This window comes from Neolamprologus multifasciatus, chromosome 10, assembly GCF_963576455.1.
Source record: "Neolamprologus multifasciatus chromosome 10, fNeoMul1.2, whole genome shotgun sequence".
NCBI classification, from domain to species: Eukaryota; Metazoa; Chordata; class Actinopteri; order Cichliformes; family Cichlidae; genus Neolamprologus; species Neolamprologus multifasciatus.
This window is the reverse complement of record NC_140448.1, coordinates 16,373,384-16,391,027: the sequence shown is the minus strand read 5'-3', so window position 1 is coordinate 16,391,027 and position 17,644 is coordinate 16,373,384. Positions and strand designations below refer to the sequence as shown.

Here is a 17,644-nt window from a genome sequence, read left to right as displayed (position 1 = left end):
GCTTGCAACTTTCTGGATCAACATCTGAGATTAGGCTCTTGATCTGATGTGATGTGGTGCGCTGCACATGAGCGTAACTGCTGACTAAGCTACTTTAGAAACCAGAAACCAAAGACCCCGATTCCCTGCCTCCAATCTCAACTAGACTCTGTCAAACTTCCCTTTAATCGTCAGCAACCCCATGCATGCCAGACAGGCTTGAGCCACTACCACGACTGTCTCCCCTTGAGCCGCTTACCCCTGGGAATTCTGCGCAAACCAGTGTTACTCCTCACCACACCTCCGTCTCTAATTTAACCAGAAACCTCATGTTTGGTGCCAAGAAAGCCCTGCCTCAGAAGATTCCCTTTGTAACCTCCAGCACCGACCTAATTCATACGCAGTGTCAACATTACCGTACAATCAAGCTACAGTCACGGACCTCAAGTCTTGAGGATGGAAATCAAATAACTGCGCATTAAGGTCAGACGTCATTTGGGTTTCCACGGATCAAGCCAATTTAAACCGACGTGCCCTGTAGACCAATAGCGAAGATATTGAAAAAAAGAAGGGAAAAGTATATTGAGGACACTTTAACTGTCATGTTTTACGTCTGCAATTTTAAAAAGCAACAAGATTGTGTTTCTCTTAAGTGCAAGGTGGTCCTCTGTATTAAAGGCAGAAATAGCCTGGTCACCACACTGAACATGAACCTCGGTTGTAACATTTCCTGCTCTCATGTGTAAGTCCCATCTCTCAACACAGCTGCAATCAAAACACCCCAACAGCACAAAGGTCCAGTTTAAACTTTACCTAAACCATCTATGTGATGCATCAGGATTAGGTTAATTAGATTTACATGGAAAACTCTGATAATTGAATTGAGATTCAAGTGTAAGACAAACTGTTTCATATACATGTCCACTGAGTAAAGTCTTTCTGTACAGAAGACAAAGAGGGATAGAAATACCGCAGAAAAACCAAGTAATGTTTGTTATTATCGTCACACTTATTAGAATATTCTCCACATCACTTTGGGAGCATTGATTGCATTAAATGTATCCCAAGACATGTGGCTCTTAACAGGTTATCAGATCATTCAATTAAACCTTGGCTGGACTAACAAGGTAATGAAGTCCATAGTAATACATTCAGCATATATACCGTAAATGAACAGTTTAAATGTATGAGAAGTTCAAAAGAGTTGTTTTTCTTTATTTTTGAAGACAATGCATGGAAAAAGAAAAAAAAGAAAACAGAGGAACCACACAGTAGTACTGAGATTAATACTCCAAGTTTCAAGCCTGGACCAAGAGTGGCATCTAGTGGTCGATATACAAAAGACATGACACCACATCATTCTTCTGTTGTGGCCCAGAATATTTTTCCAAATGAGTGAGGTGTTGCAGTAACTTCTGTGTGATGAGAAAGGGCTGGTTTGATAGTGATGTTTACTGGACTTCTGCTACTTTCTGGGCTCTGGATACCCCTGATAAGAGCAAGGATTGCGCTTTAAATGCACACCCAAAATTATTACCACAAAGATTATTCAGCTTTTCTCCAAATATTGCACATGCAGGTAAATTAGATCAGATTAGTTTCAATGGGAGGCTGTTGAATATAGAGATTTTAGGAAGGCCAAGAACATGTTACTCTTTTATTCAAGTCTGTTAAAATGCTATTAATGACTTTCCTTCCTTATAGTTATTCATACAATATTAACACTAAGAACCATGAACTTTTTAAAAATATTAATTTATTTAAGAGAAAAATAAAGATTTCCTCAAAAATCCCTTCTGGCTTATGAGCGGAACTTGCGCCACTTGTTTCCAGGTGTTTTCATGTATACTGTAAATTCTGCTGACAGCTTTGATAAACATAATCAACAATGCACATCTGGTGGATTACATAAATGATTGAGGAGTTCTAGATAGACACAAACTTGATAGTCACGATTTTTATTTAACATGTATCAAAATACAGTACTAACATTAAATCTGATGAATTCGATGCATTTTTGTGAGTTTGTCTTGGTCTTCACCTAGTTCAAATATATTTTATGGTGCACATTAATATTAAATATTAACAAAAGTTCATTGTAACTTAAGTTAACTCAACGGCAAGCTACATTAGCAACACATGAAGCCAGAAAACAACAATGACGGATCCAAGAAAAATCTTAGACCAAGAGTCTCAGTTAAGGAGAACTCTTCTGACTAGGACCTTCAAGAGGGTTCTCCTCCTCTAAGATCAAAGGATTTGTCATTTGGGCTTCTTGGGTAACATCTACCTTCATCAGAACCACCACCCTGAAATGAGGACAAACAGGTGTTAAGCAGAAAAAGGATATGGTACTATATTAGCAGTTCCATCCAACTGTGCATCCCTTTTTCCATATCATCATGCTTTCTTAATACATATGTTCATTAGCCTTCTGACAGGCACATGCCCAACATAGCTCCAAGAAACTACCAAAGTACATTTTTCCAATATTACAGTAAGACATAAATACGAAAAAGAACATGTATCAAAACTATCATCGGTATATACACAGTGCTGTACACAGTTCACAGGGAACTACAGCAGACAGTTCCACATGTTTGATTTGGCAGATTTTTTTGTGGCAGTTGCTCTGGTTGATGCCTTTTATATCAAGCAGTTTGTCTTTTTCTTAAAAGATGCAATAAAAGCATGTTTTTAATTAGATTTTTTTAAAGTTATATTAAATAACAAAGCAATTGGTTTAACAAAGCTTGAGACGTATATTAACATGCAAAAGAGGAACTCGACCGGTGAGAAAAAGTTGGATTAGTAAGAGGAACTTAGTCCTCTAATTTCCAAGTGCCCAGTCCAGCAGAAATGCTTTTCTAGTCAAGTTAGACAGCTTAAAACATTTCTGCCAAGTCGCTCTTAACAAGGAAACTGCCCCTTTTTTGGTTTACTGAATAAATATGCCGATTAAAATTCAGCAAACACCTTCAGGTACTTTACCTCAATGACATACTTCTATTGACAAATAATGTCACATGAAAGCAGCCTTGAAAGTACCAGAGTTTTGAGGATGCTACATGTATGTAAAATGCTAAAACATACAGTGACACAGACATACTGTTTAAAGTTTACGGTGATTACAGCCTGTTTTTATATGTCAATCATATACATTTCACCACTAATATTCTTGATATTTAAAATTGAGCCATTTCTTATATTTTGAACTTTGAAATATATTGTATTATTTAATTAGTTCACTCCGTTACTGTTATTGTCTTATAATAATAAATCATTTTGTCACAACTCATGTACATCATCTCTGGTTTTTAGTCAAACTTGCAAAGGCAGTGGTATGATCCTTTGAAACTTTGTTACACTTAAGGCATAATTATTAGCTTACCCAATAACAGACAAAGGGATCACACAGAGTCCTGCAGACAACAGGAACACAAACCCAGGGCACCATGACACCGTAGCAGCATAAATACTGTTAAAGACTCCAGTCGATACATTGTTGCTTAAAATCTCCAGAAAGTACATAAAGGCAAACAGGGCTCCTGTAAAATAAATAACAATCATAACAGTAACAACGCCACCACCACCATGCTCAGAAGGTGAAAGGGTTACACAAACCCTAAAGATTAAGAGTTTAATTCTGTCAAATCCAACAGAAACTTAAAGTGCTTTGTTTTTAAGTGCACCCACAAGCTTCTGGAATGTGCCATCCTTCAATGGACTGACTCCACAAACACTCTCAGACATGGTTTTGTGGTTCTTGTAAAGCACTAAACTCACTCACCCTGCTCAGACTTTGAGATGATCTCTGACATCATGGAGCGCAGAACAGGGAAAGGCATTTTAGACAAAAGCATTGATGCAATTGCTGGAGGGGAAAATGCATAACAGACAATTACCTTTGTATTATGCAAAATACTTGAGCATTGTAATACAACTACATTGAAATCTGGGACAATTAACATTTTAAATTTGTGTAATGTTAATTTCCTGTTCATTGATAAAGATGCACATCTCTTAGACGGCATTAGATTCAAGAGGATTATGCAAAACAGTGGTAACTGAGGATTAAATTGGACAAAAACCCATTGGTTGCTTCAAGTTAGTAATGCAGATTTATAGTGTTTGATTGAGTCTATAAATCTACACTGTAGGCAAAGACAATTCAGACCTGTGCAGCTATGATGCGTCTGCAGTTGTAATCGCATCGACCTCACTCATTGTGCAAATAGAACAATATTCTACTGGTGTTGACATTAATGCAGTGTTCCTCTTTTTGTAGCTCTGACAAAATGTGTATTGACTCGAGAGCTAATAGATTTTGAACAGTTTTACTAAAAAACTAAGATGGCAGAGTCTTCAAACCAGCCTCTGAGTCCAGCATGATCAGCTTACTTTTACTCATCATGGCAGAGCAGCACAAACACATCTTGCTCAATATGGCAGGGTTTTATGGATATAAATTACTTAAGCAATTTGCAGAGTTCCAGTATTCTGATTGCCTAGTTAAGAGTGCTAAAATGTAAAGCCGCTCCCCCTCACCTATAAACATAAATGAAGTGGTCTTAGCAAACGCTGTCATCACCATGCTTGTCGCCAGAGACAGGATCCCCAACAGGACAATGAGCAGCTGGGGCACACCACAGCATGTAAGTATGGACACTCCCACGAAGCTAGTCAGGAAAACGGAGGTTAACAGCGCTGAGCCGTAGCCAATCAAAATCTCAGTCCAGCACAGGGGCTTATTGAGCTCATACAACGTTATCATAGAGACCCCACCAATATATGCAAAGGAAAAGCTAATAAAGATGACAATGAGGAGGGCCAAAGCAATTTTACAACTACGACTAGCCCCTGCAAGCATCTGGTAGACCCCACAGACCATCTGTTTTATGGCTGAGCGCTGAGGTGACAAATCCACAATAACGACATCGTTTGGAGGCTTCATTGTCTCCTCAAGGACAAATACTGCATAGATTAGGCTCAAACACAGTATCAATGCAGATGTTAGGAAAGGCCAGTTAAATCCTGCAGTTTTCAGGAAGTAGCCTGTTGATATTGAAGCCCCGCCAGCCAACACGCCAATCATCATGTCTACTCCAGCCATGCGCAGAGTCTTCTGGCGACGGGTGTCACACAGGTCTGCTATGTAGGCAAAACAGCCACCCAGAAATGTGCCCAAGCCGCCACACAAAGCGCTGAGGATTGAGGAGCCAATGAGAAGGTAAATGTTGAGCTCAAAATAGGATACAGTCAGGTAGACCAAGGTATTGATCAACATGCCAATCACAGGCATGATGATTGTGATTTTGCGCCCTGCTCGGTCGCTGTAGGTCACCAGCAAGAGAATGACCACCAAAGATGGGATTGTGCAGAGGACATCTGTGTAAAGGGAGAAGAGAGATGCCTGCTTCTGTACACCCTAGAAATGCAGAGAGAGACACAAAACAGACTTAACTTTAACTGCAAAAGCAAACTTACCAAAATACAGCTTGGTAACTGTGTTTTTGGACACAGACATTTTTGAAGTTTTGCCTCTGTATAACCCCAGAGTGGATTTTAAAAATAAAAACAAAGATTGGTAAGTAAAGTCCAACTTTTAAGATTCAAATCATCTTAGAACTTAATCAATTTAATAACAATACCACACTCAACTGTTTTGAAATTACAGCCATTTTTATATACCGTCCCATTAACAGAGGGTCAAAAGTAATAACACAACTGACTGAAAAGCAGCTTCATAGCCAGTATTCAAAGGGATGTTCCCTGCAGTTGATTCCAAGTGTTTCAAAGCCATGCAGATGGATAATGACCCAAAGCATACTGAAAAAGCAACCCAAGAGTTTCTTAATACCAAGAAATACTGTCCTGAGATATTCTTCAGTCACCTGATCCCTGAGGTCAGAGACCCAAAAACAAGCAACAATTGAAGGTGGCTGCAGTAAGGGGCTAGAAGAGCATCCCAAAGTGAGAAGAAACTGTATTTGTATAGAGCTCTGTGCTCTACAGTTCTGTCATTCATCATATTATTCTCAGTGAAGTATTAGGAATAATCCTTATATTTAAAATTTTTATTGTTCAGTTATTTCAAAGTCTCTGAAAATGGAGGACTCTGTATAGAAATGGTTGTAATTCCTAAATAGTTCATGCAAAAAAAAAAAAAAACAAAGAACAAAAAAAAAACAAAACATTAAATTAAAGCCAAAAGCAACTTCAATCACAGTTGAAGAAACTTTCACATGCACTTGTAAATTTCTAAGTAATGCTAGATCTTATCTGAAATAAGCATTAAATATGATTTTTCCTGCTACAGTATCAATGACAGTATTCAGTGCAACAGTTTTAAGAAAAGCATAATGCAAATGCAGCTAATGCTGATTTGTGTTTTACGCCACTTAACTGATAGCTGTAACTGTGCATGCCTTTATTTTATAGTAGGTCCTTCCAGTTTTGGTACCCATGAATCCTACCTTGGAGCCAGAGATTAATGACAAACCTCATAACTGCTTGAGCTGTTGCTTGTTGTACATCTGGATGTGTCAGAGATGGGATAGGTGGTGTTTGTCATCTGCACCCAGAGTCTCCGGTAAACATATTGCTGCATAAGTGGAACATTGAGAAAATAGGAAAAAGCGCACAGGGCCATCACAGGCTCCAGAAGCAAGAGACGCTTCATTCTGAGGAGGGCTGGAAAATGTCCTGAACAAGAAACAAGGACAATGATTAGATTTGAACTCAAGTGACAACTAAAACTTGATCACTCCACATGCCTGAAGAAGGCATGGCCATTCTTGTACTATAGTTTAAGAAAAGAAAGCAATCTAAAACAGGTGAAACCAGCTCGTCAGTGATTTTATAGTGTTGCAACTGTACAAGACATAGGATTTAACAAAAAAAAAACAAAAAAAAAAAAAAACCACAACAGTTACCCTACTCCACTAAAAACTACAGTTCTGATTCAATGTATAAGAAACTGTCTGCATGGGCAATATTTGTTTGATTGGGTTTGTATTTTATTTATTCAAGAAAACTGCATTACATTACTAATCAATTGTATACTGTATCAAACATTCTGTGGTATTCTACTCTAACTGTGGTACTTTAGTGTATATAGCCAGCATTCAGGTTTGTGTGATATTTGGAGATTATATCAAAAAGACTGTCACAGGCTCACTGGTATAATATCTAACCAGAGAGCCTGGAGTAATATACCAACATGGTATAAAATACTGATTAAATATAGAAATCTTTAAATTATTGCTCTGTAAAAAGGTACTTAGCAGTCATGTTGTGCTCATCTTGCCATATACACACAGGCACTTTCAAATGGCACAATCTGAGTGTAAAAACAGTTCTTGACTTTTTTCAGTACAAAACAAAAACACAGAAATAAAACAGTTAAATATATTTTCCCCCAATCATAGAATGCCATTTTGACTCAGCTTTTCCCCTCAACTTGTGACAAGACATACACCACACACATCATGCACCAGTGCCATATCAGGGAAACTGAAGAAGCTGAAACAGCACCACAAGAAAGTAAAAGTTCACAACAAAAGGTTGTGAACTTACCTAATGCTGGCTTCCTATAAGCAGCGTGAATGCAAACAGAAAGCAGCCTTAACATGGTGTTCTTTGAGGAGCACCCCAGTGTGCAGTTGCCACCAGCTAATCCCCAGAACTGACTGGTTTGATGTTAAACAACGAGACTTTAGAGACTAAGAGGACTGGAATGTGCAAAAATTCAATTGTATGTATAACACAACCTCAAACTAGTCCTTCATGAAATACAAGCGGGATATAAAACTAAACAAGGGCAAACATTAACAATTTGTACTATGTATTATCTGCAATATTAAAAGCAATGAAAGATATTACTGAGGAAAAGACAGACAACAATTTTTCCTTCTGTAAAACAAGACAGATTTATACGAGTTTTTTCCTCTCCCAGTAGGAGTTTGTATTTTCACATAAAGAAAGCCAGTTTTCCAACATGACATCTGGGCTAGTGATCATCCCCAAAATGACACTAATAGTTTGTGAAAGAGGAAGGAAGCTCTAAATCGCTTCATTTGTTGATTTCACAGGTGTTCAATCAAGCAGAGGGAAGCACAAAATAAGTAAATAAAGTAGATCCAGAACGCAGGTTTAACAACCTGAGTCAAACTTCAATCCAACATGAGAAACTCATTTTCCAGAAAATCTGAGTTTCTTCAGTCTGCCCCGAGTATGTTTAGTTTGTGCTCAGAGTGCATGAGTAATGAAACAAAGTAGTCATCAGTGGCGCTCCAATACGAAGATTCACCATGCCAACAAGAAAATAAAGGGCAGAGCTTCTTCTCTGTAACAACTGAAAATAAAATAAATAATAAAAACAAAGGTCGATCAAATGGACCAATACGGCAATGCCATGATGATCCATTTGGCATCCTTGTTGGTCTTCAGACAACAAATCTGACGGCTAAAGAACCAAATGGGACAGGCGGAAAAAAAAAAAAAAAAAAAAAGAGAGTGGGGGAGCAGCTAGATGAGAGCCTGCAGAGGTGGAGCTATGCTCTGGAGAGAAGAGGAATTAATGTCTCTCAAACAAAGTCAGAATGTGCGTGAACGAATGAGAAGGAGACCGGTTTAACAGTAAATATGAAAACAGTAGAGGTAGTGAAGGAGGACATACAGAGGGCACTTTGAAAGAAAACGCATGAATGAGGAAATGAAACAGCATTTGAGCTGCTGCTTCATATCAGTTCGTCAAGTATGTGACACATTGACTAAATTTCATGAACTGAGAGAACTCTCAGGAGCGGCAATAGTGAGCAGGTAGGCACCAGCCTGGGAGCGCATTGGGTGTATAGTCTGTTGCCCCGATAAGTGACTCAGTTTAAGATGGCCCCCCTCTGGAGTACAAGGCTCATTTCCCCTTATCTCGGTATGAACATACTCAGACTTGTACGCTAAACAGGCTTTTTGGACGAGGTCAAGGATCAATAAAGTCAATAGAAGTTGCTCCGTTTGCTCGGACTGAAGAAAAAAAAAATAAAAGGTCAAACTAATATTGTTAACACCATCAATAAAAGGTCGGGAGTACTATCCTTGGATACATTCTCCTAAATATTTTACTAAAAAACACTAATTCGCACGCTGTTGTCACGTGGTTGTTGTCATGGGGACATCATAGCAGCTGACGTCAGTGTACTTGCAGATATTTAGCTGTGAGCGGAGTGATTTGTCTGGCTTACTTTATCTAAAGACCGTCAAGCCAAGTGCTGCAAAATTCAGGTTACTTACCTTACCCTGAGGTCAACGATATGAATTAAACATGGAGTAACTAAAGCACGCGGAAACTCACCCTGTCTAATTTCTAGTAAATATGGCACAGAAGCACAGAGAATGGTGGTAAATCCGTGGCGTTAGGTATCATGCGGTTTAATATGTGATAAATCTATGGTGAAGTACCACACCGATTGAATAAAACACGACCAGAATTTTATCAAGTGCGGCCTTACCTTTTTTTAGGACGTTGGGAAAATGAACACTGCCAGTGGCCCTCCTGCCTGACAGTAAAAATAAAAGTGAACCAGGCAGGTTGATTGGCCAGCCAGAGTTTCTGGAAATTAAAGTCCCAACTCATTTCACCTGTGAGGCCGGCTGGCTGTCTGAAGCTCTCTGACAAGTTTTTTTTTCATGTACTAATTTCACATAGAAAAAAACTAACATCAGGTGACCTAAATGGGACTATGTTAGAAAACAGTACACTTGCAATAGTGGTGTATGTATTGGCTATCATATAATTTACTGACATTCAGTAAGCAGGAAAAAGTGATGGACTGCCAAAGCAATTAGCAATGTTTCTATGGTTTTCAAGTGTCTAATATCTTGATTTATATTGGTAAATAGACTGTAGCCAATACGAATTATGGAGGAGCTATAAAATACAGAAATGGCCACTTTTACAAGTACTCTGTGTTATTTTACCTACATTATAATTAGTCCGGTCCTTTTTGGCCAATATATACAATATACTTTAAAAACTGTGATGTTATATATTACAGATCTCTCTTGAAAAATACATTTTTAATGTCAATGACACTTTTTACCTGGATAAATAAAGGATGTGTAAAAGTAACCTCCCCCCTCCACCCCCTCCCCCGAACAAAGTAACAGGAATGTTGAATGAATGAAATGATTTTTTCTACAGAATCACATTGTGCTGGGATTTAGCTAGAAAATTAGAAACTTTACATTTTACTTTACAATTACATTTAAAAATGTTCTTAGCATTTCATCTCCATCATCCTACATATTTATTAAACATCACCTTGTTTGATACAGATTTAAAAAGATAAATGATGTGGTGCTGATATTTAGTTGTGAATTTTCGGTCTGTATTAAAATACAGAAGCTTGGACCACAGTGGTAAACATTTTTTATTTTTATTAGACTGTTGTGAATATTGTGTTGACACAATAATTAAGACTATTACACCCAAAATGTAGTAACTTAGATACAACAAAACCTGAACAGAGGTTGAATCTTACAAACTTCAGGTATGTAGTGGCATATAATTGTGCTGGTGCTTTCTTCTTCTGTTATTCTTCTGTTTTTTCTCAAAAACCAGAGTGTGAAAGAAAATCCCACAACACTTTCCTTCATTTAGTTTGTTGATATTCTCCAGATAATTGGAAAGGTTTTAATTGATAGTATGGAAAACTGAGCTTTTCAACCTGGTCGTACCCCGAGGCAAGCAGAGACCTAATAAGTGACCAATTCAGTCCACAAGGTCTTTGATTTGGTCATAATACAGAGTGGTGGGTTGTTTCCAGAAGGAACTTTAGTCCTCATACTTTGAAATGATTACCATAACTCTTAGTCCCCTTTACCATTTGTGGCTTGGTCTTTTACCTTTTCCCTGAGCAAAAATGTGATGTCAAGGTCAAATTTTATTTGCTACATAAAAAAAGAAGAAAGAAATACATTTAACAACATTTAAAATGTATCCATTCAAAATATTTTTGAAAATATTTTGAATGGATCTTCATGGTCAGACTTCTACCTTCAGACCTTCGAGATTTCTACCAATTTTAACTAGAGTTGTTAAACCTGAGAGGTAGAGAAATCTGTTTACCCATAACTCCAATAAGCACAGCAACAAAGGAAGAAAATGTAACCTATACACCACATAAAATAAAATAAATCACACACACACAAAAAAATACAAATCTTAACAAGCAAGGTGCTGTTAGTGTTTGGTAGTCCTGGCGTCTCAGGTAAGAAGAGGGCTGTGATCACTCTGATCTTGGACAGGATTCTCCTCCTCTGAATTGAAATGCTTTGGCCTTTGGACCTCTGTGGCAACATCCACTCCTATCACGCTCAACATGCTGAAATGAGGCGGAGAAAAGGGGGATAATATAAGAGCAAAATAAAAAAGGGGGATACATGTCTGCTAAAGCTCAACATAAACTGGCCAACTGTTTCTGTGTCCGTTTCTTCCATTACATCTCTAGTAGCCCTTCTTAAGATTACATCCATACACTTTCTACAACTACCAATGTGGTGGATATGTATATTTGAGGGGGGGGAAAAAAAATCCCATTTTGTATCATCTGCTACATACAAGACTCATCAGCTTCTTTTTAGCAAATAAGGACAACAACAGCCAAACCACATCAGTTTCATTTGAGTGCTGACGTGGCTTGAAAATGCTACCACTCTATGCACTCAAAAGGAAAAATATAGTCTCTTGCTGAATTCAATTGGTTGTTCTGTTGTTAGACAAAATTGCTAAACCAGTGCTTTTGTTATTCTATGACTAGCCGCTAAGTAATAGGAAGGAAATGTGACAACAGCTTTACTCACTGAAGGAGTTTTTCACTACACCCAGTGCAATAAAGTTCAACTAAACTTCAGTTGAATTAAAAGCAAAGCCAAGGCTGTAACAGCCCAAAAATCAAACCGAAGGGATACTATGCATGTCATGAGTTATAAGGGAGGACTTCTTTTGTAAAAGGAGTTGGATAATGAATGAGGAACTAATTCTTCCTGCTTAAGCAGAACCACTTCCCTTTTCTAAATAACTGATAAACAGTGACTTGGCAGCTTGTAACTTGCAACTTCATCCACACAGTGCAGAGTTGTGAAGTCTGATCTCACTTGAAATCTGATCACAGATCACCAAAAAAAAAAACCTCACATGCCTTCAGTCAAACTGAACATTAACATAATCCAGGACAAACAACATACAGGACAGTGAGTTTTGGTGGTAGGTAATGGCTTCTGTGAGCAATGCACTAAAAATACACGGTAACATGAACAAAAGTAGCAAGACCTGAGGTGAATAACCTTAAACTATGTCATGTGACTGATACTTATGACATAGTACAATGAATGGAAACTAATAATGTCTGGGAGGTACAGCAGGAAATTAGTTTGGAAATGTATTACTCTACACATCAATTATAACTGCCAGTGCAGTGCCCGTTCAGAGAGCGTAACCCTGGTTACTTTTATAGCTACAATTCTACAGCTAATTGCATCACAGCCATTAAGTGAGTTTCTGTTTCAAAAAGAAAACAGTTATGAAAGGCACAATGACTAAGGTTATACCTTTATAGCTGGAGACCTTTATTCCCTCCCGTAGTTGGAATGGATAAACTTAGGAGTCTGAGGCGTGTTGTACTGTCAATGATTGTCATCACAAAGCCCAAACAACATGCCTGTGTGTGCAGCCCTTCTCCTCTAGGTTAAACACTGGTGACTGAACAACTTTGAACTAAAATGACAACTGCTTATCTGCAATGTCTCAAACTAGACATTGCACTAATTTTCTTCACCATCGGCACAATGTGCAATTCCCTTGTATTCATATTCGTATTTATCCCTTTGTAAACTCTGTATTTATATATGTCTCTGTATTTCTATCTGTGTATATATGGTATATTTCTGCTCACATTCTGTAACTTCTGTCAGTGCTGCGCTATTAGAAACCGAATTTCCTGGAGGAACCCACCCAAGCGATTAATAAAGTTTTATCTATCTATCTATCTATAACTACAGTTTGAAGTGGATCGGATGAATGGGCTTGAGTAAGGCTAACTGGCTGAAAAGAAGGACAGTTTTCCCAAATTATTAGTAAGATTGCAATTTGCAGTAAAAGATGCAAATAGCTGGCCTGGCTATTTTAAAGTTGTGGGAAATCCATTGGCCTACTTATTGACTTACCCCAAGGCAGACAAAGGAATCACACAGAGTCCTGCAGATAACAGAAAGACGAAGGCTGGGCACCACGCCACTGTAGCAGCATAAACACTGTAGAACACTACGGATGATACATTATTGGACAAACTTTCCATAAAGGAAAGACAGGCAAACAGGGCTCCTGCAATAGAGAAAAAAATTCAGACAAACAGAAAAAAATAAATAAATCTGCAGGTCATAGGGTTACTAACAACTTCTGATGTTTAGTTTTAAGATAACCCTCTGCTAAATTCAACAGAAACTTGGAGAGCCAAAGCTGCTGGAACAGGCAATCCTTCAATGGACTCTGGCTCTACAAACACACTCAGACATGGTTCTGTGGTTCATGTAAAGCTCTGAAAAGTCACTCACCCTGCTCAGACTTTGGGACAATCTTTGACATCATGGAGCGCAGTACAGGGAAAGGCATGATAGACAGTAGCATTGGTATCCTCACTGTGGCAAATGAAAAACAGAAGATCAGCATTAAATAATGCATCACACTGTAGTTTTAATGTAACTGCATAAAACTATACATGGGCAAATTAATATTTGCAAAATTGTCTAGTTATTTATGAAAAAAGTATGTTGCATCTATAAATGTAACAGATGTATGTTTTCAATTACGTAGATTGTTGCAATAAGATAATTAAAGTAAGCAAATGCGTGATAAGAAAATTACACCGTTTATAAGTTTACAATGCACTAAAAAAAATTAGGAGTCTCTAGTAGTAGTTGTGCACCTTATAAAGCCACCATAAAAAGTCCTATTCTGTCAATTAGTAATCCAAGTCACTGGGTGACACAAATGGGTGCCATTTCTCTGTTTATAATGCCTTATCTGCTTTTTCTGCAAAAAAAAAAAAAAAAAAAAACCCCACATAAGGCATTTCTACTTCCTGCAGCTAAAATTGTCCTTATTCTTTTTAATATGACATATTCTGTGTTTTTACACCCAACCATTTAATATCGTGTCCACAATGAACACTGAAACAGGCTTTGGTTGATGTATTTTTCCTCTTTTCATACCGCATATTAAGACAAATTCTACAATAGATCGATGCAAAACACTAAAGATGAAATTTGTGTCAGAAACTATATATAAGCTTTTTCCTAATTCAGGGTGTTAAAAAACAGATACAACTAAACTATGGACTTAGTTTATGGCATACCTTGTTTAAAAAAAATAAAAAATTTTCACACCACAGTATGTATGTATATATATATATATATATATGTATATATATGTATATATATGTATATATATGTATATACATATATATACATATATATACATATATATACATATATATATATGTATATATATGTATATATATATATATATATATATATATATATATCTTCATAAATCTCTTCATTTTATGTACGAGTCAAAACTACTGTACATCCAATAGTTGCATTTTTTCCCCCTCACCTATAAACATCAACAAGGTTGTTTTAGCAAATGCCGCGGTGAGCATGGCTGATACAACAGACAGGATCCCCAACAGGACAATGAGCAGCTGGGGCACACCACAGTATGTAAACAGGGACACTCCTGCAAAGCTGGTCAGGAACACAGTGGTGGTCAGTGCTGAGCCGTAGCCAATCAAAATCTCACTCCAGCACAGCGGCTCACTGAGCTCGTACAGTGTTATCACAGACATCCCTCCTACATACACAAAGGAAACGCAAGTGAAGATAATAATGAGAAGGGCCAGAACAGTTTTCCACCTGCAGCTGGCCCCTGCAAGCATCTGGCAGACCTCACGGAGCATCTGTTTCATGCCTAAATACCAAGGAGATCCATCTAAAGAAACGGCACCAGTTGGAGCCTTCTTCACAGTCTCCTCAAGGACAAAGATGGCATAGAGCAGTATCAAAATGAGCATCAACGAAGAGGTTAGGAAAGGCCAGTTGAATCCCCCAGTTCTCAGAAAGTAGCCTGACGATAATGCAGCCAGTCCAGACAACAGGCCAATCATCATTTCCAATCCAGCCATGCGATAGGTCTTCTGACGATCATCCTCGCACAAGTCTGCTATGTAGGCAAAACAGCCACCCAGAAATGTGCCCATACCACCACACAGAGCACTAAGAATTGAGGAGCCAAAGAGCAAGTAAATGCTGAGTTCAAAGTAGGACACAGTCAGCAAAGACAATGTGTAGATCAATGATCCAATCATAGGCATGATGATGGCTATCTTGCGTCCTCCTTGATCGCTGTAGGTCACCAGTATGAGAGTGACCACCAAAGATGGGACTGTGGATAGGATGTTCGTGTAAACGGAGAAGAGAGATGTCTGCCTCTGTACCTCCTGCAAAAGCAAAAAAAGAGAGAGAGAGAGAGAGAGAGAGAGAGAAAATGTGGTTAATTGTAAAGCCCTTTAAATTCTGTCAGCTTGAATTTATGAGGAATGCTAGATGTCCTCAACAGCAACTCTTGAACCTGAATTTATTGTTAACAGGAGTGCTGGAAGCAGTGCAGGGGTGCACAAATAGAGGATGTTGAAGGAGAATATTTTTTTTTGGAGCCAGATCAAAATATCTTGATCATACCTTAAACAGTGGAAGAACTTAAAAATTTTTTTTTTAAAACTAATTATTTTCAGACATTTCATGAGAACTTTTAATGTTCAGGACTAAAAGGGGAGGTGGGGGGGGGGGAGCTTTTTATAATACAACAGGTGCTGTTGTGGCCATTTACAGATAAGACAAGTTTTGTCCTGTTGTGGTTTTCACTTCTCTTTTATGTGTAATTCTCATTCTATACATGCATGTTAAAGTAAAATGACATTGTTCCTCATAGAACAATGTCTTGATGCATGCTTAATCATCCTCCCACTGAAAGGACTACATCCAGATGAACAGAATCAACCTTTTGGGGCTCATAGAACAATACTCTTTTACATCCTTGTTACAAAATTGTTTGTTTATTGCAAACATCCTACAAATAAAAAGATTGTACCATCATATCTGTATTCTGTAAGATTATCACTTTTTAGCTATAGTGTAGCTACCACAGTATGTGGGTATCTGTATGAGCACAGACCTGTAGTCATAAGAAATTCTTTGCACGTCACCTTATTGCATAGAAGCTAAAAAAATCTTTGTAACCCAAAGTGTGAAAGAGAGGAAGTTAAAAGTTTATGAATGTATGAATAAAAACGTTGAAAGTAGACATGGAACTAGTAATGCTATTACAAGTTCTGAGTAGGCAACGTGTTATACCATACATGTACTAGTTATTATTACTAGAGTACTGTGCAAAAGTTTTAAGCAGTTTGGACCAAATATTGATTTTTTTCATTGCATTCATTCTTAAACAATCCTTGCTATATTAAAAATGTTTTTATTTTTCAGTGTGGTGGGAAAAAAGAAAGAAAATAACATACTCCAAATTTCAGGAATGGATAACACGCCTTTAGTGATTAAAGACTAACCTCATTATAGTGAGACTGGTTGCTGCTGTTGCTGTTTGCCACACATCTGGAAGTGTTGTCAGAGCTCAGGTAGGTGGTGTTTGTCACCTGCAGCCAGATTCTCCTGTATGCATACTGTTGCACAAGCGGATAGTAGAGGAAAGTGGCAAAAGCATACAGGGCCACCACCGGCTCCACGAGGAAAAGCCTCTTCATGTTTAAGGGCTAAAAAGTATCCCGTGAGAAGATATGAAAGACAGTTGATAGTTAGATTTAAGCCTGAACACGGGTCACAAAATTAACAATACACTGCACTGTCAGATATTTAAAACAATCAAATACAGCATAATACATGGCTATTGTTGTGGTAAAAATTCAAACGAGAATATCAAACCCCAGCTTCTAAGCACATTTTATTTTGCTGAAACTTTTGGATCTTTAACAGTCGTGAAAACAAGTAAACAGGCACCTCCAAAAAAACAACCAAACAGAAAAACAAACAAACAAATAAACAAAGCAGAGTCAGGTAACAGAGAGCCGATTTAAATAATAAGAAATGATCTACATGGAAGCAAACATACTTTATTTGTTTGGTTGTTTTAGAGACATTGAACTACAACGTCGATAAACAACATGTCCTGACAGGCTGAAACATTACATGAAATAGTAGACAATCTAACGACGTTCCTGCTTGACAAGCTGGAGGAGATCCCACCGGAAGATAGCAGATGAGCATTAACCTTCTCTAGCATGTTGAGAAAAACAAGACAGCGCTACCTCTGTTTGACGCCTACCTGTTTAAAAAAAATTGTCAGGGTCACATACATCACAATTACTTATCCCCCGGCCAATGTTGTTTATATGAGGAAGGTCGGAGCGCTTGTTTTATACAGAAATGTCAGAGGTTATGAAATGCCGACGTCCCACCTCTAGGCACACACGATTGGACGGCAGTGTTCTCTGTTGGACTCATTGGATTAAAGCAGCTGTCAATCATGGGTGGA

General features: G+C 38.0%; 2 protein-coding genes across 4 annotated transcripts; both read right to left on the bottom strand.

Annotated features, from left to right (window-relative positions):
• Positions 1-1,921: 1,921 nt before the first annotated feature.
• Positions 1,922-9,612, bottom strand: LOC146509940 (lysosomal proton-coupled steroid conjugate and bile acid symporter SLC46A3-like). 3 transcript variants are annotated; one of them, XM_085174478.1, is made up of 6 exons: positions 9,489-9,612; positions 6,482-6,684; positions 4,528-5,407; positions 3,770-3,853; positions 3,371-3,527; positions 1,922-2,288 (listed from the first exon to the last, which is right to left on the bottom strand). In XM_085174478.1, the coding sequence occupies exons 2-6, from the start codon at positions 6,659-6,661 to the stop codon at positions 2,177-2,179; spliced, it is 1,413 nt and encodes a 470-aa protein (XP_085030604.1). In that variant the 5' UTR covers positions 6,662-6,684; positions 9,489-9,612; the 3' UTR covers positions 1,922-2,176. The 3 variants fall into 3 exon arrangements, with proteins under 3 accessions (XP_085030604.1, XP_085030606.1, XP_085030605.1); XM_085174480.1 differs by lacking the exon at positions 9,489-9,612 and adding an exon at positions 9,332-9,441; XM_085174479.1 differs by lacking the exon at positions 9,489-9,612 and adding an exon at positions 7,558-7,573.
• Positions 9,613-10,391: 779 nt separating this feature from the next.
• On the bottom strand, positions 10,392-17,563 carry LOC146509939 (lysosomal proton-coupled steroid conjugate and bile acid symporter SLC46A3). The gene is made up of 6 exons (XM_085174477.1): positions 17,435-17,563; positions 16,662-16,865; positions 14,654-15,536; positions 13,591-13,674; positions 13,204-13,360; positions 10,392-11,363 (listed from the first exon to the last, which is right to left on the bottom strand). Exons 1-6 carry the CDS (start codon positions 17,465-17,467, stop codon positions 11,246-11,248), a joined length of 1,479 nt encoding a protein of 492 aa, XP_085030603.1. The 5' UTR covers positions 17,468-17,563; the 3' UTR covers positions 10,392-11,245.
• Positions 17,564-17,644: the final 81 nt, after the last annotated feature.